General features: G+C 48.4%; 1 protein-coding gene across 4 annotated transcripts in view; it reads right to left on the bottom strand.

Annotated features, from left to right (window-relative positions):
- Positions 1–26040, bottom strand: part of LOC135917173 (uncharacterized) — a 283550-nt gene that overhangs the window by 198867 nt on the left and 58643 nt on the right. For all 4 annotated transcript variants that reach the window (XM_065450680.1, XM_065450681.1, XM_065450678.1 and 1 more), the window contains exon 2: positions 23928–24012. In XM_065450680.1, coding sequence (XP_065306752.1) covers positions 23928–24012 — 85 coding nt within the window. The remainder of the gene's footprint in view (positions 1–23927; positions 24013–26040) is intronic.

Here is a 26040-nt window from a genome sequence, read left to right as displayed (position 1 = left end):
TGCTCATGCTTTTTTTTTTCACTCTGCCAATTTTAAGAGAGTGCTTAAAGCAGTTGGATTCATGGAATGCCTTTTCCTTAAATTATTTGCTCAGCGATGACTGAAGTTCTCACCGTGTGCAAAGAAAAAGTTATGCATAAGTGGTTAACTTCATGCAGGAAGGAATTGAAGGTTAAGCAGTGAATCTACAATTCATTATGACTGGCTTAAAGCAATATGTATGTATAGCGGTGACCTTATGCAGATATATGCATACTCATGAGATATGTTTCCAGGGGAGTACTTATTTGAAAGCATATAATTTACATTGCTGATAGGAAAACTTATTTTGAGTGAAATCAAACAATTGCATTCTTTCTTGCCAGCCTGGCTACCCAATATGTTGCCACCTTACTACTTAACATACCTAATTTAACATTTCAACAATGTACAAACATTACCAAAGCACACAAAATTAGGCAGTACCTTGACAGGCATGCTCCCTCTCTCACCCATGGCACCAAACAAGGATGTTCGACTTGAGATTGTTTGATACTGTCGGCATCATACATGCGTGTTCTATTTTGATTACTCTACATATAAACAATAAGCTCTAATCAGGTTATATGAGTTAGTTGGGCATGAGCTGCATGTTGTTTATGTATTTATGTAGTAACAACCTTGCTAGCTCATGCACAGCCATATTTTAGGAAAATGAAAAATGCATAGCATAACATAAACAGCTGGCCAGTGCCTGTATTTATTTGAAAGCAAACCGACATTATCAAGTGCAGCTTAGCAGTGAACTCAGTGACCTCTTGTGGTGTGAAAAGGTTGATGTAGTTAGTAGTTTTGTGTTTGTCTTTCTTACTTAGTTGCTGTTTTAACATGCACATGACTCATGAAATGAAGGTGCGTAGGGCAGAAGAGAGGGCCACACAAAAAGCGAGGAAACATTCATTGTCATTTTTTTATTTCCATTACAAACCAGCGAATAGTTCCTTAGGTTCAGTTTTGTGAATAATGCACAAGGTGTTCTGCGTAAAACTGAAAGATTGTAGTGCTCTATTACCTATACACTAGTTGGGTAGCCAAATGAACGATACTCCCATTAGCACTGTGAGAGCACAAAAATTTGCAGTCAAGAGGCCGCAGTGGCTCAGCCTCTGTGCCAAATGTAAAATTGTTCCAAAAGAAAACATGCATACTGGTGAATTGGGTATGCATTCACATCTGCTATTCAAATCCACACATCACAAGTAATCTTTCATTCCTTGGCACATTTCTCACCATTGTACAGACTTTGTTTCAGCGCTCTGTGTGTGCAGTAATATAACTTGGTAAATCAAAGCTGCGGTTATTCAGTACACTGAAAGCAACTTTGCGCGTGGGTTAGATAAAATAATGCTCCTACATATGGGTCAGCTTAGTATTTTCAGCCGCTTTGTTTACTAGTTCACTGTTACGCCTGAACTATACGGTGCCACTGGACAATGCTGTATCCCTGCAGGCACGCTAGAACAGCTTGGATATGCACAAACAATCCTTTACATCGCACCTAAATTAAGGTGGTGTAGATTCTCTGTCACAATGTGCTTGTAAGCATAACTTCCGAGCATTCAAAAAAGTGTTTGAAATGTAAGGGTGGATGCTCAGGTTTGCAGGTGTGACATTTTACATTTACAGTGCAAGGACACACCGATGAACAGGAAGGATACCACACAAATCCTCATGTTGTGACCTCGCAGTCACAATGCAAGTAGTTTTCAGTGGTGTTTAGCTATAAACATGTGAAGGAATCTGTAAATTCAAAACTGTATTAAGTAAACTGAGACACCATGAAAAGCAACATAACACTACGGTGTACACATTTTTTTGTCAAATCAGCTCTTTGCGGTGCAGGTCAAATATGTATACAAGCTATTTGTAGGAAGTAGGAAGCCTATCCAATATAAACAAGAAACTTGCAGGCAATGTAATCACAACAAACCAGCTGAGACGGTGGTACTATTCTACTTGTTTTCGTTTGTGATAGCACAAGTGTTCCCTCTTGTGCTGCTGGATGGTTGCGACTGATATACTCGCGAAGGTTTGGGTCATTCACATTTCAAGGGACGAGTAACTGTTCCATACGTAAATCATCTTCCTCTGCATGCAGCCGCTGTGGCTGGCAGTCGATCCCGTAGCCTCATGCTTAGCAGCCCAACACCACAACCACTAAGCAATCACGGCGGGTAACTGCTCCTCAGGTTGTGCAATCTGTGTGGCTGTATCAAAGCACTGATGTAACACGTGTTTCAATGGGGTCTAACTACCGCACAGAAGTTGTGGTGCAGCACTTCCTAATGGCAACATGTGTTGCAGCTGGGATACAAAGAGTTGAGCCTTTGTATCCGATGAGCATATGGTAAGTGGAAACTTTGTTTCCACTTCTAAAAATTTTTGAGTATGTTCTAAATGACATGAGCCAATGTTGTAATGCTATTTTAATTTTTAAAATAGCTGTACACGTTTGTGTACATCAAGTACACCATGAAATAACAGTCATCGGGGTATGCTTGAAAGGCACCTTCAGCATCTGCACTTCAAACCGCAGCTATGTCGTAGCCATTGTAGGTGAAACAGCAGTAGTCAACGCGAAATTGACCGCCACTTTAGCAGTTTGCATGCAAACACACATTCATGTGGTGGCATTGTTTATTTTGGTTACCTGGCACAGGCAAGTAATGTGAATAAGAGAACAATTATGAAACATCATTAGCTTAGTGAGGCCCAAAATACTAATTCGGGTAACTATTAATAGCAGTAGTCGAGGGTACGCTTTAAAGGCATCATTAGCAGTCTGCACGTCAAAGCGCAGTCAAGTCGTCGCCACTGTTGGCGAAACGGCAGCACTCAATGCGAAAATGACAGCCACTGTTGGCAGCTTGCATGCAAACACACATTCATGTAGTGGCATTGTTTATTTTGGTTACCTGGCCAAGGCAAGTAATGCGAATAGGAGAACAATTATCAAACATCATTAGCTTAGTTAGGCCCAAAATACTCAGTCGGGTAACTATTCATAGCAGTAGTCGAGGGCACGCTTGAAAGGCACCATTAGCAGTCTGCACGTCAAAGCCCAGTCAAGTCGTCGCCAATGTTGGTGAAACGGCAGCACTCAATGCGAAAATGACCGCCACTGTTGGAAGCTTGCATGCAAACACACATTCATGTGGTGGCATTGTTTATATTGGTTACCTGGCCCAGGCAAGTAATGCAAATAGGAGAACAATTATCAAACATCATTAGCTTAGTTAGGCCCAAAATACTCAGTCGGGCAACTATTAATAGGAGTAGTCGAGGGCACGCTTGAAATGCACCATTAACAGTCTGCACGTCAAATCACAGTCATGTCGCAGCCATTGTTGTATTTGTTTATCTCACGGCAAGTAACACCAATGTAAGCACAATTATTCACCCTGAATAGCTTTGCTAGCATTGTTTGTACTAAAAAATTCTGAGTGAAGTTGAATGTGTTTTATTGAGGCAATTATTTAATTCACAAGCCATCGGCATAGTGACCGACGGCCAGGTTCAAACAATGACATTTGTGAAGTAATAAATGGTGAAAGTTGCAAAAGCTATCAGTGCACTGCTTTGCTGGGCTCCATTTACTGAAAAATGTATTTGCAACGACAAAAGCATCAGACAGGAAATGACATCCCACTGCACAATGTTATCCGTGTTGAACTTTTTTGCCATCATATGTGATGGGCAGCGAAACCATCCGTTTACTAAGACTGATTGCATGAAAAATGCAACAGCATAGCAAGGTGTAGTTTCACAATATGGCACCCTTTCATATGCACTTCTGGCGAGCTGCCACATGCACTGATGCATAAACATGAACAGAGGTAAGAGGCTAAGTTGCTGTGCAACCCCCATGATGCTTTTAAGAAAATCTATCTCTAAACCTTTCTGTTTTCATAGGCGATCAAAATCTGTTTTGAGCAAGTTGGTTAATAACATTGCAGCAACAACACAAGAAGCAAGGACAGAAAACACAGCGAGTAGGCAGATTGAGAAGACGAGGTAGACCAGTGAGAAAGGTTTTAATGAGGTGGAAGCCGTTCCGACGTTGGGACGGGCAGGCCGTGCCTGACCGCCTTCTCCCACTTCTTCCGTGGTGAGATGACCGTGGTCCCGTAACGAGGGACACCGCCAGAGCATGTGTTCTAAAGTGCAGAATGGGTCTCCGAAATCCGGACACCTGCCCCGCACGGACGCGGCGTTAGGTTGACCCTGTGATCCACCACGGCCACCGCGAACCGGTCGGACGAACCGTATTGGGCGACGTCGACGAACGCGACCGATCGTGGATCGTCGGCGACGGATCCGAGAAGTGCGGCCGCTCGGGCCCGGCGTGTGCCTACATTGCGTTGCGGGTGCACGTTGCGCGGGAACGGCGAGACCGTGACGGCCTCCCGCGACGACGCGTCGAGCACGCATCGCCTTTCCCTGACGGGTTAAAGTCCAGCGCCTCCACGATCCGCCTCCCCGCAGGCGAGGAAGCGAGCCTGACAACCTGGACTAACTTCTGTGACCCAACCTCATCGAAGGTGTTCTGGACCCCCAGCTGCATGAGCTTCTCGGTGCTGGCGCCTATGGGGATGCCGAGCACTTCACGGACAGCGGCATTTTATTCCAGTACTGTCCCCAACACCACGTGAATTTCACGATGTCAGCAACTTCCGTGCAGTAACGGAATACATTGATTGCATACATACGGATCGAACGACCGCAATGGGTACTTGTCCACGAATGTACAATCTTTTGCGTATGCACTGTAACACCTATGATGATTATAATAAAGAAAGAAGGTTCACTCTAATGGAAGGGGAACGGTAAAAAACACTAAGAAAGGCACGGCACATGTTCCTGCTTGTGTAGCACCAGACAATGAATATTCTACTGAACTAAGAAAAAGAAGCAGCGTGTAATTGCTCGCTTAGAAGACCGATAAACATGCATGCAGTTCGATGAAATTTGAGAAATAATGATATTGAAGCTTCCAAGACTTTAGAAGAAAAGAAAAAGAAAATTAAGACTGAATCATCGCGACGGAACATCACAAGTCGCTGTAGGCGTCGAAGACCCTAGCTATAAGGAAATTATTTTTGAACAGCTCCGATAGTGTCCATGCAACAATGGTTGCTTGCGTACTGTCAAATGCTCATATGCTGGGGCATAAAGCTCACGGCACGGTGCGAAAACGTGCTCGGAGCGAAAGCGAAACATTGCGGGAGGACATGCATGCAGACGCGAAGTCGGTCACCGCGAACCCGTGCGATCGCTGCATTGCAGCTTCATTCTGTTATGCTACATTTAGTTACACAGACAGCCATCCCACTACAAGAACATATTTCACATAGTTTTCTCAGCGATTGCTTACGTTTCACGCAAACCGGTTCGGTGCATGGAATCGATCGCGGCGACCGCTCGCAGTGTCCCAGCTTACTGTACGTAGTAGGCAAAGAGATAGCGTTTGTAAACCATTCTGTGCTTTCTGTTTGTCCAACATGATTATTTTAAAGGTAAAATACTGCCATTTCGAGAGTACTTGCAAAATTGTTCAGGAGGGCTGCCGCGTAGTATGTTTATTCAGCGCCGACGCATGAGAGGCGCTTCCGACAGATGGCGGCTCCATAAGTCGTCCTCGCCCCCAATACCGACATCGTTATAGTGACGGCCCCGTCGGTGTAGTGTTCTTGTTAAAGCGACGGGCCCCGTCACCGTAGTGTGGATGTTAAAGTACCGGGCCCCGTCACTGTAGTGCAGATGTTAATGTGCCGGGCCCCGTCACTGTAGTCACTACCTTTTTTATTACAATGTCCAATATGGCCGCTTTACATCGGTTACGTACGCTGGGTACGCGCCATGCTCGCCTCGCTGGCTTTGCGGCATGCCTCAGCTGCCGCGTTTTAATGGCCAGGAGACTAAAGAGCCTCTACTCACACCCATGCAAACAAGCCACAAGTGGGTGAACAGGACGTGCGACTTTATTGGCAGAAGGAAAGCAGTGCACCTCCTCGTACAAGAGCACAAATAAAATTTGCATGTCAAGATGCGCGGAAACCAGTAAAGCGGGCTCGCAAACTGCTCACTTTCGTCGTCGCACGTGGCGATCTGGTAACGGGCGACAATCAGTAGCGCAAGGAAATTGGGCAGTGTGCCACCTGTTTGCGTCGACAGTCGCCGTAACTTGCATTGCGAAGCAATCGGGTGACGCAAGGCATCTGCTGCCGCAACCAACACAGCGACATGGACTAGTCGGCATTTTAGCGTTACCTCCTTTCCAACATGCATGTTTCTTTTTGTTCTTTCGGGGGCCGCTAATGTGTAACTGATACTTGGTGCCCCACATTCTCAATATGGGCATCACCATTTTGCAGACACTTCTGTGGGCCTTTCCTCCCATGTGGCTATCAACTTTGTACACTTCTCCTAGCCAGTAGTAAGACGAGAGCGGAACGGGAGAAGTGAGTTTGTACGGAGAAGGAGGGAATTTGTACAAGGAACTGTATGCGTACGTGCACGCCTGCTTTGGGGCTAGTAACAGACAGACGCGGCGCGCGTCTATAGAAGGAAGTTGATCGCGGGCTACAATTCAGCCCCGAGCCGCCCGTTAAGCTTGCATAAGCCCGCCCGCTAGAGAGCTCCCAGGCGACGCATCACTCTCTGCCAGCCACGGAACACCCAGGCAGCGTGCGCCAGTCATCGGGACGGCCACCGTTGGACACCTGCGGCCGCGTCGGACTGAGGAACTGCCAGGTGAATAATTAGCATCCATTCATGCGAAAATGAGCCTCCGATTAGCCTTTTTCTACTGACGAACGCCAGAAAACGACGCTCCAAGAACCGACTCATTGTTTCCTGTTAGTTTGGCTTCAAATAATGATGTTCCCACCCACAAAGTGTGCCTCGAGAGAACGAATGAGACGACTTCTCGTTGCTGCAACAGAGAATTACAGACAGCGCCGCAGCAACAGATACGTTGCGAGATTCTCCGAAGTGACCTTGCTAAGTGGCCGGACATTATTACTGATAGCTTTGGAAGTATATGCCTTGAGAAAGGGCCACTGTATGTTCAAAATAGGGCAGAAAATTTTCCATCTTCCGAAAGGCAATAGAAAACTCAGAAACGCTGTATGTCACCTCATCCTTTTGCGCGAAAGGCTGTAAATGGGGATGCGTACGAGCGACACTGGTTAATGTAGTCGGAGTCGGAAGGTTCCGTTTACTGTTTCATGTGCAAACCATTTTCGATTCCAAGCAATCCCAGTGCTTTCACCACGCAAGGCTTTTCTGATTGGAAAAGAGCAGAAGAAAAGGTTTGCGCACATGAAAATAGCGTCGAGCACTGGAACTACGTGGCAGCATGGCTCACCCCCTCTAACTCGAGCAGCACAATTGAGAAGGAGCTGGTTGAGCATCTTGTCACTGAGACCGCTTACTGCACCGAGGTGTTGCAGCACGTAGTCGTAGTAGTTAAGCTTGTAGCTGAACGCAACCTAGCGTTTAGGGGCAGTGAGGAGATTTTAGGTTCACTGAGAAATGGCAATTATATGGGAGTGCTTGAGGCCATCGCCAAGTTTGATCCCTTTTTGGAGGAGCACATCAAGCGCTACGGGGACAAAGGAAAAGGTCACCCATCGTATCTGTCAAAAACAATTTGTGATGATTTTATCGAGCATATGGCAAAGGCTGTCAAGGGACGTCTCGTTGACAAAGTGAAACGCGCAAAATATTTCTCTTTATTTGTTGATTCGACTCCAGACCTTACTCACGTTGATCAGCTGTCAGTTGTTTTACGGTACTATTTATATGGGAAAGTGTACGAACGCTTTCTTATATTTGTTCCAATTGAATTGCATACCGGCTTGTATCTTTTCGATACCGTGATGTCCCTCTTGACGACCGATGGCATCTCAATTGATGCTTGTAGCGGCTAAGCTTATGATAATGCGAGTAATCCGCCAGGAAAATACAAAGGACTGCAAGCTCAAATCAAACACCTGAACGAATTGGCAGTCTACGTCCCGTGTGCTGGTCATTCCTGAACTTAGCTGGCGCGTGTAGCGTTGACAGTTGCCTTGAGGCAGTCAAATTTTTCACTGTAATTCAGAGACTGTGTGTGTTCTTTGCTGCCTCACCGAAGCGATGGAGGTATCTTTTGGACAGCATGGGTGGAACTGGCCAGCGGCTTGCTTTGAAAAGTATCTCTGATACCAGGTGGTCAAGACACGCTGAATCATGTAAGGCAATTCTGAAAAATTTCAATGCAGTCTTGTCTTGCCTTGAAGCTATATCAAAGAACGAGGAAGAAAACGGTGACACGAGGAACGAAGCGCACTCTCTCTTCAAGAAAATGAGAAAACTAGAAACTGCATTCATGGCGATTCATGGTGACTAAACGTGCGTAGCACATCAGAAACCAGGCCTAGACATTTAAACTGCTGTAGACCTGCTCAGCTCTCTAGAAGGCTTTGTTAATTCTTCGCGACTGTAGCGTGGTCGGTGCCGCGCGGGGCACGAGCGCGCAGGGACGGACTGCAACGTATGGCCACTTGCTCGGACTAAAAGGGAATGCCCCTTCTTTATTGGGCCCGAACATATACAGAGACAGACACACACAGGTCACAGGGGGCGCCACACTCTGGTGGCAGCCTAACAAACGGGGCTGAACTGTGGCGACCTCTACAGCGACCTCTCTTTGATACCTTCGAAGAGAGAGCACGCACGCTAAGTACCAATCAATGTTATCAGGATGAGGGCAAATGCATCGTTTTGAGTAAAGATCCGGACTGAAAAAGCGATAGTGCGCTACAAGGTAGAAAAAAGTTTATCGTAGAGACCTACACTGTTGTACTTGACAGTCTAGGCGCTGCTTGGCGAGTGCGAAAGGCTGCCTACACTGAACTTTGCGAATGGTTCGGATTCTTAAAATTGCGGACAGAAGTTGGGAGCGAGGCCTCTCTGGCACAGCAGGCTGAGAAGTTGGTGAAAACCTACAAAAATGATTTGGAGCCAGCATTCCCCGCTGAAATCGTTCAGTTTGCGAACTTTCTGCACAACTCTGTGTGCCAGGACACGAGTCCCCTGGGAATAATGAAGTTGCTGCACGAAAGAAAGCTTATTGGTGTGTTTCCGAACCTTTCTATTGCTTTGCGAATGTGCCCAAGCATATCCGTGGCAAACTGTGAGACCGAACGATTGTTTTCCAAGTTGTCGCTGATAAAAAATCATCTTCGTACGAGTCTCCCTGACGATAAAGTTGAACTCGCTTGCTTCATGTCTATTGAAAGTGACCTCCTCCGCGATCTATCTTTCGAACAGACTGTATGTGATTTCGCCAAAGCGAAGGCGCGAAAGATGCCATTTTAAAAGAGGAATGTTTGCGCTATACAAGAATAGTTTTAATAAGTTCGTTATGTCGCCTCGCAGCCTCCACGTTGCCAATGAAACGCTGAGCAGTGTAATTCAAGATATGCAAATCTTCGTTGTTCGTCTCTTGTTTGTTCTTCTTTTGATATTTAGCGTTCTTATAAAGAACTTTATTTTTGTTGTTTTTGATAGTACCACGTTTATTTGGTGTCGTCCTTGCTTGTCTTACCTTTAACAAAAATATTTTCAAATAATTTTTTTGTAATTACCGTTGGTCATTTTCATCTGTAGTCTAGTGCATTTTTATGGTGTTTGTATTGCTTTAAGTATTGTGTGTATATATATATATATATATATATATATATATATATATATATATATATATATATATATATATATATATATATATATATATATATATATACATATTTATGTATATATTGCGTACTTATAGGGTAATGTGTATAACGATTACTGCAGTCTGATGCTTGAATTTTAATAAAGAATGTTTTGGATGCAATCATGCGTCTCCTCACGGGATTGAACTTATTGATGCAAACAAACCCTAGCTTCAGAAGGATCGACATCTGAGCTGTGTTGTATTTTCTATGTTCTTCTTCGTCTTGAGAGCACTAAACTTTTCCTTAAAGCCTAGCTTTTGCTGAAAACAAATGCAGATTAGTCACAAAGTGAACATATGTGTTGGTGTTTACGACAGCACGCGTTTCAAGCAAGTTTTGTTGTTTTCTTTATAATAATAACAACAACAATAATCCTGCTGATCGCACTTCGTTCTTTTTAATTTGGTGGAAATAAAATGAAACATGGCTCCTGTCCAGTAGCGTAGCAGGCGACAGTGGGGGGGTCAGTATAGGGAAAGGGGGCCTGCGTGCGCATTAGCCCAGGGTCCCCATGTTTCTTAATCCGGCCCTGGTCCTCGGCCAGGCGTCACTCGCTAAGCGTTGATGCCGTTCGTTGGTGAGGGACACAAGACTTGAATTCCAGAGGACAAGCAAATCGCCGTCCGTCCCACGCCTCGTCCCAATGCTGTGAGCACGCCACACGTAGCGTGCACTAGAACGCAAGCTAGAAATTGCTTTACAGGGGCACGTACTTTCAGCCGATGTATGAAATCGTGATTACTGTCAGTTTCTCGTCATTTCTAGTTACTTCCTTTTTTGGCGAAGCCACAGGCTGTAATGGGCTTGTGTCAGTAACATTTTTTTGTGTGTGTGTGATGCATTACGTTATGTAGCCTACCCACTCGCGCATGTATGGGGCGATTGCTGTAGATTCGCTTATGCTGCACTTCGAGCTTAGGAAATCTATGTTTCGGAGCTTTGTAGCAGCTTACAGAGAAGAGATGTTATCGTTTGTTACTCATTAAGTTGTGGCTCGGGACGATACCTTCGGCTTCGAACATTCTTACGTAGCATATGTAAACCACTCATTGGCCGGCACATTCGCTAATCAATTCTACAAGTTCTAAGACGCGGGTCTCAGCGAGTTTCGTTGAATGGGACTGGCTTAGTGAAGAGGAGGAGAAAATTAATATTTACCAGTACCGGAAAGCGTCTACTACAAATTCGCAGGTCGATCGGGCGTCATATTTTTAGGGGACCATTGTTTTTGATAAAAAATAACCCCCAAAATCGTTCGGCTACAACAAAATTATGGTTTGAGATAGATGATGGATGGATGCTTCATTCCGAGGCTGTGAGGTAAAGAAACAAGGATGAATAAAACCTAAGAAGACAGAAGCTGCACCAGAGAAGTCTTAGGAAAACATCATACCTAGTCATACACCATTTTCTGAGTAGAACTCGTTGCTGGGCGAGTTGGTTGGGATCTAATAAATACATTAGATCCCAAAGAACGAGTTGCAACTGTTAAAAACGTCACTGTAATTGCTCTAGGCAGCACTCACGTACGCATGTGGATGTTCATTCTCCCTGCCCTGCTGTAAGAATAAAATCAGTTGAAGTTCAGCGCTCAATCTGTCGTTTCGTACTCTTCCTCCCAAGTCCTTATTTTCCTTTTTTGGCGTAACAATGTATTCATCAGACACCATTTTTAGACGACCGACCGTGGTTGCGTAGAGGCTTTGGTGTTGCAGTGCTAAGCCCGAACTTGTGTGATCGAATCGCGGTCGCGGCGGCCGCATTTCGATGGGGACGAAATGCAAAAGCGTCCGTGTACCGTGCATTGCGTGCGCGTTAAAGGACCCCAGGTCGTTAGTCGGGAGTCGGGAATTAATCGGGAGTCCCCCGCTATGGCGAGCCCCACAAACAGATCCTGGTTTTCGCGCGTAAAACCACAGGATTTATTATTTTTTTCGAAGCTCCTTCATCGTCGCCACAGCCACTGAGGGTTGTCTAGTTACACTTTCAATTGCCCTGCACTTGGCTGCCAACTTACTTGTCCTCTTCCTCCATTCAGTCCGCAAGCATTTGAGGTACATGTATTTTTTGTTCTCTATATAACCGCGCATTCCTTATCAGTCATGATCCCGTTTTTTTCCTTCGAAACTAATTTTCCCGCTCCACATGACCCCCCCCCCCCCCGCCCTATTTCTTGGGCACTCAATGAAATGGGCCCACGGCAATATTTGACGATGCTACAGTGCTGTGTTGTCACAACTGTGTTGTTTCGGCCTTGGTGCACTTCTTTGCTTAAGCGATGGCTGTTGGCGAAGGACGGTGCTGACTGCTATCAAACACTGGAGCTTCGCTCCAGCTAGTGGTTGATAGCAGTCATCGAGTCACAACCACTGGAGTCATCGCCTTACCACTGGAGATTCAACCACTGGAGCCATTGACTCGCAACCACTGGAGATAGCAGTCATCGAGTCGGAACCGCTGGATATAGCAGACATCGTGTCGCAAGCACTGGAGCTTCGCTCCAGTGGTTCGACGGCGTCTTACGCTGTGCACTACGAAGCACCTTCGCTACATTGTTACACGCGAGAGGCACACAAGCAAAAGGAGATGAGCGATGCCGTCCTAAACCGCAATCGAACGTCATTCTCCTTAGCACGCCAAGTCGCGTATTGTTGAATTGAATTCTGCGGTTTTACGTGCCAAAATTACAATTTGATTATGAGGCAAGCAGCAGTGGGGGACTACGGATTAATTTCGACCGCCAATGCAGTGTAGGACAAGGGCGCTTTTGCGTTTCGCCCCGATCGAAATGAGCCGCCACGGCCCGGGATTTGATCCCGCGACCTCCTGCATAGCAGCGCAATACCATAGCCGTGCCCTATCGCTATCTTCTCGCCTGAACAGGCTGTGTTGCCACTAATGAACTAAAGCAATTTTTTTCACAGCAACTTATTATCACACTTCTCGTCCAGTTGAATTTACCAGCACTCTCGTGACTATCATTGCCGACCGCCTCTATATCCAGGCTAGGGAGGGCATCTTTCCTTGACCAACACGCTTCTCGGCCTGTTCGTTTCTATGTATGTGTGCCAAATGCGAGACACGTCCGCGGAAAACACAGTAAACCGACTCCACGAAATCTTCTGCAGGTTTGGTTATCTGACAATGGACCGCAATTCATCTCAGCTGTGTTTTGAAACTACCTTAAGAGCATTGGCACGCGCCATGTAAGGACGTCAGCCTACCATCCGAGCAGTAATGGACAAGCTGAACGATTTGTCCAAACTTTGAAAGCGGCACTGCGGAAAAGTACTGCCGCGAGCTTAAGCACCACGTTGGGAGAGTTTTTGTTGTCTTACAGGAACACTCCGCATGCCACCACGGGCGAGGCGCCGGCCACTCTCCTGCTACAGCGTAGACTCCGCACCCGTCTAGATGCCGTCAAGCCCTTGCTGCAGCAGAAGTGTAGTTGCTGCACGTCTACCGATAACCTACACTTGCGCTACTGCGACACGCCCCTTTGATAAGAGCCTATATACCGTGGCGCCAAGCGTAACCCGCGCACTTCTTCCCAGCTTATCACAGCCGGCGGCCCAGCAGTGCTGGTGCTCGCCAGTCACCTTGTCAATGGAATTAAGCAATTCCCTTTGCGTACTTTCCCTGCAACCGCCTGGTTCCTGCCTGCCTGGAAGAACACCACATAATGGTGACCAGAATCAACGCATCGACAGCGGGACCCTGCAGCTAAGTTGGCAGTCTCTTCTTCGGAACCGACACAACTGCGAAATTGCCTCGCAGCTGGGACCGATGGAACCTTTTGACGATTCGACAAGTGACTGGGCGTCGTACGACGAGCGACTCTCAACGTACCTGAGGGCAAACGAGGTTCCAGCCAACCTTCAAGTCGACGTTTTCGTGAGTCTCATCGGTCTGAAAACCTACCAACTGTTAACGTCTTTGACTGGACCCAATACGCCTACATCGAAGTCGTTAAACGGGTTAAGGGAGGTTTTGAACAAGCACCTGTCACCAAAGCCATCCGTTATTGCCGAGAAAGCCAAGTTTTATCGCGCCGTGCAGGGCGAAACGCAGACGATAGCTCAGTTTGTAGAAGAGATAGATAGATAGATAGATAAAATTTATAAAAAGAATAATCAGAAAACCGCTAATGGTCGGGGCCCTTAGTCCAGGGCTCCGCTGGCTCTTGCCATCTTCTCCGCTCTCTTTATCAGCTTGAGCTGGTCGTCGAGGGCCGAGCTGGACAGCAGTGCCTCCCATTGCTCCCTCGTGGTGTTCGTGTCTAGGTGTTATATGTTTTGTAGTGTGCACTCCCACGTAATGTGGTATAGGGTTGGCGTGGCCCCACACCATGGGCATTCGTCTGTGTAGGCTGTGGGGTGTATCCGATGTAATATGTGTAGGTTCGTGTAAGTGCCTGTCTGGAGCCACGCAGGCAGCGGCATCTTCTGTCTTTAGATTTCGATGGGGTGGTGGATATCGCAAGCGACGCCCTCTGTGGTAGTTAACGATGGCTGAATACTCGAGGTCGACAGGGTCCGGGTCTTCTGCAGCCGGCGTGATGAGTGCTCGGTTATGTACGAATCCTCGAGCTGCTCTCTCGGCCTGCAGGTTGCCCGTGATGCCAGTGTGGCCCGGTATCCAGATGATGGTTTGGGTGGTGAAGTCCTTAGGGTCCTCCTTAAGTATTCGTGCTAGGATTTGTGCTGCAGGTCTTCCAATTCTTCCCTGTAGGAAGTTGCGGCAGGCCTGCTGGGAATCCGTAAGGATCGTCAGTGGTTGGTTTGCGCGTAGGCCCTCGCGGATGGCTAACGCGATGGCCATCTCTTCGGCTTCCGTGATCGTGCAGGGGCGGGTCGATGCAGCGGAGGTAACGTTGCCTCGGTGGTCGCATGCCACTGCCACTGCGCCCTTGTTGTTCGTCCCATACATGGCGGCGTCCGTAAAACGGGCCGTGGTATTGAACCTGAACGCTTTCTCCATGTACTGGGCCCTTGCTCTCCTCCTGCCGGAGTGTAGGTTAGGGTCCATGTTGCGTGGTATCGGGGCAACGTGAAACCTGTCCTGGATGTGACGAGGTATTAAGCAGGTTTCTTGGGTTCGTGTTGTTATTGCTGGGAACCCCAAGGTTTGTAGGACCTGCCGGCCCGTGTGAGTCCGCGCTAGTCTCTGTTGTTGCGAGACGTAATGGGCTTCTGTCAGTTCGCTGAGGGTGTTGTGCAACCCTAGCGCCAATAATTTTTCAGTCGATGTACTCATCGGCAGGCGGAGAGCGGTCTTGAATGCCATCCTCAAAAGTGTGTCGGCCTGCTTCGTCTCGGACTGTGTGAGGTGGTAGTAAGGCAGGCTGTATGTCATTCTGCTCACCACCAGACTACTGACCAGTCGGAGGGTGTCCCTTTCCTTCATTCCTCTGTTCTTGGATGTTACGCGGGAGATCATGCGTGATATCGCCTTTACACTAGTTTTGAGGAGTGTAAGGGTGTGTGTAGCGCGCTGGTTGGACTGCAACCACATGCCCAGCACCCTCAGCAATGGCTTCTCTGGTATGAGGCCCCCGTTTAGGCGTACCTCGAGTCTTCTTGTTGGGTCTGTGGGGACTGCGTGGTTACCCCGGCCTCGCCAGACTCGTAGGAGCTCAGATTTTTCGGGCGAGCATTGTAGTCCCCGCTGGCTGACGTATTCTTGGATTAGATTTGCTGCAGTTTGCAGGCGTTCTTCTTTTTCAGCGAGGGACCCTGTTGTGGTCCAGAGTGTTATATCGTCTGCGTAGATTGCGTGCCGCAGACCCGCTACGTCCTGCAGTTTGCTTGCGAGGCCGATCATGGCGACGTTGAACAGCGTGGGAGAGATGACAGCACCTTGTGGTGTTCCCTTGTTGGGAGGGTGGTACACTGGGGTCTGGATCTCTCCCATCTTCAGCTCCGCCGTGCGGTGGCTCAGGAAGCTCTGAACATACTTGTACGTTCGCACGCCGCAGTTGGTGTTGGCCAGCCCTTCTAGGATTCCTTGGTGGCTGACGTTGTCGAAAGCCCCTTTGATGTCGATTGCTAGGAGGACGTGTTCGCCGCAGCGGGAAACGTTGCTGAGGACTTCTTCCTTGATTTGGAGCAGCACATCTTGTGTGGACAGGCCTGCGCGGAAACCGAACATGGTGTCCGGCAGGTGTTTGTTATCTTCCAAGTGTCTCTGTAGTCTCGTGTTTATAATTTTTTCGTACACCTTGCCGAGGCAGGAGGTGAGCGATATGGGTCTGAGGTTTTCAATTGCCAATTTCTTGCCCGGTTTGGGGATCATAATTATTCGTGCGTGTTTCCACATCGCCGGTACCGTACCTTGTTCCCAGTGTTTGTTGAGATAGGCTGTGAGCGCGGAGATAGACTTGTCGCTCAGGTTTCTGATCATCGAATTTGTGATCTGGTCCGTACCCGCCGCTGTGTTACGGGTGGTGGCTGCGATAACCGCTCTCATTTCATTTTCGGTGATAGGTTCGTCCATTAGCGGGTTGGGTTGTCCTGTGTAGGGTGTTCTACATGGTTGTGTGGGAGTGGGATCTCCATAGCACTTGGTCTTGATGGCATCGATGAGGTCTTGTTGGCTGCCTGGGTAGGTGTGTAGTAACCGTTCCAGAGCCCTGTGTCCTTCTCCTTTGGTTTTGGTGGGGTCCAGGATTGCTTTGAGGATGTGCCACGTCTTCGCCGTGTCCAGCGTGCCACCGAAGGAGTCACAGAATCTATACCAGTTCGCGGAAGCGAGTTGCATGGCATATTCCTCTGCTTCCGCTGTTATTTGTGCTATGCGCGTCTTCAATTTCCTGTTATGTTTCTGTTTTTTCCAGCGGCGGGTAAGGCCCCGTTTCGCATCCCACAGAGGTAGTAAGTGGGGATCCACCTCTGGGGTCTCTTCCGTTCTGGCGATTTCCTTTGTGTGGCGTTGTTTATGTCGACGGAGGTCGTCGCACCAATCTTCCAGATTCGTGATTGTGTCGGCGTCCTGTTCTTGGGCTTCCCTGATTTTTCGCCAGTCAGTGAGTTTAGCTGTGCCGATCTGCCTGCGTAGGCGTCCAGTCTGTAGTGTTATGTTTAATATGAAGTGATCGCTGCCTAGGTTTTCGAGTGTGTTGAGCCATTCGGCTCGAGTGGTTTGAGTGATGAAGGCGAGGTCGGGAGTGGTGTCGCGTGTGACGCTGTGCCCTTCCCTCGTCGGTATGTTCGGGTCTGTGATGAGTGTAAGGTGACACTGTTCAATTAGTGTTTGTAGCTGGAGACCCTTCCAATCCTGCCTCTGGTACCCCCACAGGGTGTTCTGAGCGTTGAAGTCGCCCAGGATTACCAGGGGACTGTCTTTAGCGAGGCGGAGGGTGTCCCCAAAGAGTTTTCCCATGTTTGCGCGCCTTTGGCTAGGGGGGCAATAAATGTTGAGTACGAAGGCGCTCTGTTTCTGGTTGCCTTTGTATATTATTTCGAGAAGTACATGTAGTACGTCCACGTCGTCTATGGGTTTGTGTTGTATGGTTGTGATGTTTCTGTCTACTAGTGTGGTTACCTTCCACTTGTCGTCTTGACTTGTGTGATATTCTTCGTAGCCATGTAGTGTTGGTCGGGTACCGGGCTCTTGTAGGGCTATGACCCCTGGTGGTTTTGAGGAATGAGCGATCAATTGTGCCAGCAGCCCTTTCTTCCTGCGGTACCCACGGCAGTTCCATTGCCAAATTTCTAAGTTTTCTTTGACTTGCCTGTATGGTCTAGGCATTGTTGGACGTTGTGGTCGGTGATGTTACGATTTGGTTTGGTGCTGCTACAGGTGTGACCTTGTAAAGGTTCTGTCGTAGTGTCTTTCGTAGTTTTACGGAGTGAAGCTGGCTCTTAAGCTTGCTGTCTACAGTGGCTTCCATATGTTTTATTGCTGCATCTGTCCGTTGTATTGCAGTCTGTGTTATTTGTTCCAACTGGGCGCGTGTAGCGTCCATAAAGGCTTGCATCTGGGTGCGGATGGCATCGACATGGGTTTGGAGGTCAATGATGTCCTTGTGTGGAGCCGCCTCTTGTGGTATTTGTGTGAGCTGTGTCACTTGTTGTTTGAGTTGTCTGTTTTCTTGTGTGAGTGTCTGTATCTGTGCGCGCATGGTGGCGAGTTCCTGTTCCAATTTCACCGATGGTGGCGTCTGTGGTTTTTTATACGAGGGGGAGGCTACTGCTGCCCAGCTTACCTCGTGTTCTTTACTGGTATTCCTCTTGACTGAGGCTTCCTTGGTCTTTCGGTGGTGTTGCTGGGGCCCCTTGTCTTTGAGTACCGCGATGGCTGGTGCTGCCTGCTGTCCTTGCTTGGGCGTCGACCGAGATCGCCGTCTGGGCGACCGAAAGTGAGACCGTGGGCGAGAACAGGAGCGGGACCTGGACCTGGACCTCGGGTTGGAACCGGACCGAGATCCGTAGATGCTCGGAGACTCCGAGTAGTCGAAGTCGGAGCCTTCCCGCTCGGAGCTGAACCATCGCGGGCGAAGGTCAGCCGCCTTGGTCGAGTGAGTGACCGGGCGGGGCTGTCGTTGGGTTTTGGGTGTGGTGGTGGAGGCAGGCTTCCATCTGGGTGGAATGCGTTTGAGCTTGTTGTTGCACTCTGTTGCGGCGGTGATATGGGCCCCTCCGCACAGGGCGCACTTCGGAACACAAGTGTGTCCGGCGTCTGGGTTAATGTAGTTGCAAACGTTGCAACTACAACGTAGAAGAGATACGCAGGCTAGCTCAAACCTGCGATTTCGGTTCTTTTCGCGACAAGTTTGTGTGTGGCATGCGGCGAATAGACATCCAGAGACAGCTGTTCGTCGAGGACATGCACTTAACTTTCCAGAAGGCAGTTGACCATGCTCTGGCGTCCGAGGCCGCAATGAACAATGCAGTGACAGCCCATGATTTATCAGATAGCGGTAGCGTAGTTCACCGAATGCAGAGCGGAAAGCACAAGAATAAGTACGCAAGTAAACGTGCCAAATCCCAGCAGTGTTATCGCTGTGGTTCTTTTAAGCTCGATGCGCAAGCGTGTCCGCACGTACGAGCTACTTGCTTCGAATGTAACCGGCAGGGGCACATACGCAGATTGTGCAGAGCAAGAGCGGAACCAAAACACCAGAAGCAGTGTATGCGCACGCTTGAGTGCAAGGCCCAGCACGACTTCACTAAGCTCAACAGTGTCGACATGTCACGAACGGCACCAATAATGGTAGGCGTAAATGTAGAAGGAACTACCGTAAACATGGAGCTCGACACTGGAGCAGCAGTATCGGTCATGTCGCACCATCAGGCTAAAGTGTACTTTCCTGGTGTTCGTTTGCAACCAACAAAGATGCAACTGAAGACGTACACAGGGGAAACCGTAAAGCCTGTAGGAGTAATGGATGTGCTGGTCCGCCACAGTAACCGAGAGGCACGATTGCCGCTTTACATTGTTCCGCAAGGCGGCATACCGCTCTTAGGTCGCAACTGGCTACAGCATACCGGGCTAGACTGGGGTGGCATTCGAGGTCTTTGCAAGGTGTCCGCTGCGTCAGGCAGTCCACCAACAGGCAGTCCACCTGCAGCACTAGAAACGCTGCTACGGAAAAAAACGAAGACCTGTTTAAGGATGAGTTAGGGACCATGCAAGGAGAGCAGGCAAGCCTCAAGTTTAAGGATGACCAAGTGCCCCGTTTTCTAAAAGCACGGAGTGTGCTTTTCGCTCTTGTGAAAAGGGTAGAGGCTGCATTGGAAAAGCTCGAGAAGTTGAGAATCGTTTCTCGTGTCGCCAGTAGCAAGTATCCTACGCCAATTGTTCCCGTAGTAAAGCGCGACGGGTCGATCAGAATCTGTGGAGATTAGAAACTCACGCTGAACCCAATCCTAGACGTCGAGACGTACCCGCTTCAAAGCTGGATGAGCTTTTGGCAGCATTAGCGGGCGGTCAGAAATTCTCCAAAATTGATTTTAGTCGGGCTTATCAGCAAGTTGAGATGGACGAGGAATCCAAAGCCTACCTGACCTTGAACACGTCCAGGGGCTTATATGTTGTTAACCACTTGCCTTTTGGAATCGCCTCAGCGCCGGCGATCTTTCAGAAGATCATGGATAATATTCTGAAGGGCCTTGACGGAGGTACTTGTTACATCGATGACATCATGGTCACCGGAAAGACTGAACAGGAGCACCTAAAAAATTTGGAGGCGGTATTGAGACGGTTATCAGACAGAGCCATGAGGGTAAAGAAAGAAAAATGCGAGTTTTTCAAAGACAAGTTGCAATACTTGGGGCATGTCATTAGCGCGCACGGTATTGAACCGGCAACTGACAAGCTAGAAGCCATCGCAAAGGGTCCGCGTCCCACGGACAAGCAGCAATTGCATTCACTGTTGGGCTTGATACACTAGTATGGCAAGTTTGTTCCTAACCTGTCAAACGTCGTTTTACCCCTAAACAGATTGCTGCGGCTCGACGTTCCCTGGGCCTGGAATGACGAGTGCGAAGCAGCCTTCTCGGATATCAAGCAGCTGCTGTCGCAGCCAACGGTTCTCGCTCTCCACGACCCCAGTGCGCCCCTGCAACTGCCGTGTGATGCATCGGCATACGGTGTAGGAGCTGTCATCTCTCCTGTTGAGCCAAACGGTCAGTGCCATTCGGTTGCGTACGCATCACGTACCTTATCTTCATCGGAGGTCAATTATAGTAAGCTGGAAAAAGAGGCGCTCGCTCTAGTTTTCGGCATCCAACGTTTCCGCTATCTTTTCGGGCGTTCATTTGTTCTCGTTACCGACCACAAACCCTTGCAGACAATTTTCAGTCCCAAGACGGGAATACCAACTGTTGCCGCAGCTAGGCTGCAACACTGGGCTTTAGTTCTGTCTGCTTACAATTTTACTTTGAAGTATAAGCCATCGAGTCAAAACGCCGAAGCAGATTGCTTATCTCGATTGCCCCTGCCAAGTGACAGTGAAGAATGCTCGGATGACCAGTTTTATCTCCTACGCATGCAGTCCTTGCCAATTAACTGTCGCGATGTGGCACGCGAAACGGCCCGAGATCCGATTCTAAAGATGGCCATGCAGCACGTAGTCAACGGTTGGCCTGAGAACGTCGTGAGTGAAGAAATGAAGCTGTTTTTTCACAGACGCTGTGAACTTTCTGCACAGCTAGGGTGTCTTCTTCTTGGAATGCGTGTCGTTATTCCTCGGAAACACCAGTCGCAGATGCTCGAAGAATTCCACCAGGGACATCCTGGAATTGTTCGGATGAAAGAACTAGCACGCAGTTACGTGTGATGGCCAGGCATCGATTGCGACATTGAGACCCAAGTGCGTTCTTGCAACCCCTGTTTACCTCAACGCGCGATGCCTTGACCGGCTCCTTTGCACCCGTGGGCATGGCCAGCCAGACCATGGGAACGTCTGCATATCGATTTTGCAGGACCTTTCAAGGGTGCCATGTTCCTGGTTGTGGTCGACGCTCACTCCAAGTGGCCGGAGGTGTGCCAAGTGCGAGACACGTCCGCGGAAAACACAGTAAACCGACTCCACGAAATCTTCTGCAGGTTTGGTTACCCTGAAATTGTGGTATCTGACAATGGACCGCAATTCATCTCAGCTGTGCTTTCAAACTACCCTAAGAGCATTGGCACACGCGCCATGTAAGGACGTCAGCCTACCATCCGAGGAGTAATGCACAAGCTGAACGATTTGTCCAAACTTTGAAAGCGGCACTGCGGAAAAGTGCTGCCGCGAGCTTAAGCAGCACGTTGGGAGAGTTTTTGTTGTCTTACAGGAACACTCCACATGCCACCACGGGCGAGGCGCCGGCCACTCTCCTGCTACAGCGTAGACTCCGCACCCGTCTAGATGCCGTCAAGCCCTTGCTGCAGAAGAAGGTTTCGACGCGGCAGTTCGTCCAGACAGTGCGTCGCAAGCAGCGCGCACGTGAATTCGCTGAGAGTGAAAGTGTTCTTGTGCGAAATTTCAGACGCTGTGCAAAGTGGTTGACTGGGATTGTGTTAGGGCGGACTGGACCTGTTTCATACAGAGTTCGTGTGGAAACCGGTCGAGGTGTGTTTGCCTGGAAGCGCCATCAGAACCACATAATTTAAGCCAGGGATATGGACTTTCCGTACATCCCTGAACAGCGAGACGACCCTGAGAAGCCGCGACCCGATAGCCGCGACCCGGTGCAGCCAGCTTCTCTTCCAGCCACGGCAGAGCGGTGTTATCCTGCAAGGCAGCGGCGCCCTCCAGACCGCTATGCGCCATGAACTACCTTTTGTTTCAGTGCGTGCGCCCGAACTACAATAAGAACGGGGGAGTGTAGTGGCTGCACGTCTACCGGTAACCTACACGTGCGCTACTGCGACACGACCCTTTGATAAGAGCATATATACCGCGGCGCCGAGCGTAACCCGCGCACTTCTTCCCAGCTTATCACAGCCGGCGGCCCAGCTGTGCTGGCACTCGCCAGTCACCTTGTCAATGGAATAAAGCAATTCCCTTTGCGTACTTTCCCTGCAACCGCCTGGTTCCTGCCTGTCAGGAAGAACACCACAGTATGTCATGGTGCCTTGGTATCAAGCACACCACACAAGAAAGTCACAACCGTGGCTACGACCGCACGAAGTTACAAGCCGCGAAGACTGGGCACGCATAAAGAAAAGGTAATTGTTATGCTAATGCAAGCGCAGAAATAGATAACACAGGATAGGAAAGTGGACGTAAAGGAAACTTGCCGCAGGTGATTTACCCATAATATCCCCGCGGGGACCATCCTGCCGCCCACTCTGATCAGTGATTGGCAACCTGGGAGTGTTAGCCAGTACCGTTCACGGTGAAAGCGACCGACAAGAGCGTGCTTTTTAACCGCAGGCGTGACGGCTTAGTTCGCCTTAGGAACTGGAAACACGCCAATAAGACGTCGCATGTCAACCGCGGATCAGGAATGGCCTGCTTTGTTAGGAAACGAAAAAACTACCTTATTTCTTTTGCACCTTCCGAATGCAGAGGGAATTGGCATTGGGCAAACGGGGACGTATGAAGTGTAATGTACCTCACATTGCCCTTGAGCTAATTAATCTTGCTAGCTAGCACTTATGGCAGGTCATTAAAATATATTATTCGTGTTATTATATGCCGTAATCATGACTAGGGCATCTCGTCTCGCCAGGACACCTGCATGATTCATGCAATGAGTGAGAAAGGCGGAGTTCCTATCAAGAAAACGCGAAACTCACCAGGCGCCTAGAAAAGCAGGGGCATCACGAAAAAATTACATGTATTAAACGGTTCGATTCACCAACTGCACGACGCGGGTTTGCTGAATGGCTTTCTTCATCTTCAATAATTCCACTATATGCAAATACGCCGTGTGCCTTTTGTAAAAAGATAGGAAAGCATGCGTATATACTCGAAGTCTGAAGAAACTAACACACTTTGCCAATAACCCTTAGGTTATGTTTAAGTAAGTGTACAAATAATAACGTAATGGGAAATAAAACTGGACAAAAAGATAACGTGCCGAGACTTGATGAAATGTACTTAGTGTTGGTTGGTCCTCACTGAGCAATGTTGGCGATTTGCACGAGTTGTTTCTAAAAGCTTTGTGGTGATTTACAAAATCATATTTTCTGATACACTAACTGAAGATTAATTTACAAGGATAAGCTTCGCCTGTTGTCATAATAGTAGTAATTTCAAACATAAAGTCTGTGCAATTAACCTGCAACAAACAAAATCGACAAAGGGGAGCTGCGGGCGCCCGATTGTTGTTACTCCCAAATATATAAGGGAATGAATGCACCAAAGGAATGCAATTGAACATATTTCATTGTTTTAATTTGAAGTGTAGAAATTGCACCATCAAGGAAAGTTAAAATAGACAAAGAAAATTACCTACCGCCGGTAGAATACGAACTGCTACCCACCGCATGATAAAAGATGGTGAAATAAACGAGACATCAGAATGCGTGCATCAGATATCAAGAAAATTAACAATGAGAAATTTATGACTCGTTCTTGGCTACTGCGAGCAAGAACACTGCGTTGGTTCGTTGACGTGTAGTGAAGAGTCACAATCAAAAATCAGCAAAGTAAGCAAAGTAAATCAGGCAAGCGAAGAGCCTTACCACAAATTTTGATGACAATCTCCTGTATCTGATTGCCTTGTCCACAGACGCCAACAGCGACGGAGGCTATGGTTGCAATCAGCAGCTGTGCCAACAGCAGCAGAAGCAGCACATGCGTAGAAAGTCGGAAGAATAATGCAGCTGTCAGAGGACCTCTATCGGTTGCTAAAACAAAGCAGGTTAACTTGAAACTTAAATTGCATGGTTCGGCATGCACGCCGCAATTAAGCAAAGGTACATTGATCCATTGAGCTTTAACACGGTCTTCAACAAGACAGGCATATATATATATATATATATATATATATATATATATATATATATATATATATATATATACATGTGCCTGTCTTGTTGTTTGATCCTTTGAACGATTCGGATGCATTTTGTTCGCCCATTTTATTCGTTTTACATGTAATCGTATCTTCATTTAGTTGATAGGCACATGTATATTAACTGTACTGACACCATGCAATGTATTCTGACGAAGGCCGAAGGCCGGACCCCGGCCGAACCGTCAATAAACCGCTTCATAGGAGCGTCTACTTCACTGTATATATATATATATATATATATATATATATATATATATATATATATATTGTCACGTCGTAGTGACGTTAAAGAACACAGTAGCAATACTGTGAAAGACAAAACTAGCTTTTATTGGGCGAACCTCTGCCCAAAAGACAGGCTACACTTAAAGCGCAACGATAGCGGCGAACACAGGCAGCGATCGTCGAAAATCTGATCAGCGGGTCAAGCGCGTCGGCTTTTATAGAGCAGTCGTCGAACGTTCCAGACTAATCGTTCGGACCCGCGTGCCTTCCACAAAGTTCTACACCATTCGCGTTACGCGATGAAATCAGATAACACAAGGTTCGGCGACAACAGACAGCCGGGTAGAAACATCGATAACTTTCCAGAAACGTCGGGTACATGCAGGCGCGTCCCTCGCTGTGCGATTACAGTTGTTAAGCGGCGAAACGTGGTCGCCCGATAAATATAAGTACACGTGTCAATACCCCCTTCTTAAAAAGCATCGTCCCGATGCTGCAAACAAACGAAGGTAATAAACAAAAGCACTCCTAGCAAAGAAATGAACAACAATGGCGAAGTTCGTCAGCGTCCGTAGAGGGTTTAAGGCGCACCACGTGGACCACTTCAGATCGTGCGCGACGCCGCTGTGAATGCGAAATGCCGTCTGGCACGACCTCATAGTCCAGAGAGCCAATACGTCGGATGACCTTGTAGGGTCCGAAATAGCGTCGGAGTAGTTTCTCACTGAGTCCTCGTTGGCGTATCGGGGTCCAGACCCAAACACGGTCGCCATGTTGGTACTCGACGAAGCGTCGTCGGAGGTTGTAGTGCCGGCTGTCGGTCCTCTGCTGGCTCTGGATTCGCAGGCGGGCGAGCTGTCGGGCTTCTTCGGCGCGCTGGAGATAGCTAGCGACGTCAACATTCTCTTCGTCAGTTACGTGCGGCAGCATGCGTCAAGCGTCGTCGTCGGGTTCCTGCCGTAAACCAGCTTAAACGGCGTGATCTGTGTTGTTTCTTGCACCGCCGTGTTGTACGCAAAGGTTACGTACGGCAGGACCGCGTCCCACGTCTTGTGTTCGACGTCGACGTACATTGCTAGCATGTCGGAGAGGGTCTTGTTCAGGCGCTCCGTGAGACAATTCGTCTGCGGATGGTAGGCAGTTGTCCTCCTGTGGCTTGGCTGGCTGTACTGCAGAATGGCTTGGGTGAGCTCTGCTGTAAAAGCCGTTCCTCTGTCGGTGATGAGGACTTTTGGGGCACCATGTCGCAGCAGGGTGTTCTCCACGAAAAATTTCGCCCCTTCGGCTGCGCTGCCTTTTGGTACAGCTTTAGTTTCAGCAAAACGGGTGAGATAGTCCGTCGCCACGACGATCCACTTATTCCCGGATGTTGATATCGGAAACGGCCCCAACAAATCCATCCCAATCTGCTGGAATGGTCGGCGAGGAGGTTCGATTGGCTGTAGTAATCCTGCTGGCCTTGTCGGTGGTGTCTTGCGTCGTTGACAGTCTCGGCATGTCTTGACGTAACGGGCGACGTCGGCGGTCAGACGCGGCCAGTAATACCTTTCCTG

Source organism: Dermacentor albipictus, chromosome 5 (genome assembly GCF_038994185.2).
Source record: "Dermacentor albipictus isolate Rhodes 1998 colony chromosome 5, USDA_Dalb.pri_finalv2, whole genome shotgun sequence".
Classification (NCBI taxonomy): Eukaryota; Metazoa; Arthropoda; class Arachnida; order Ixodida; family Ixodidae; genus Dermacentor; species Dermacentor albipictus.
This window is presented reverse-complemented; position numbering and strand designations above follow the sequence as displayed.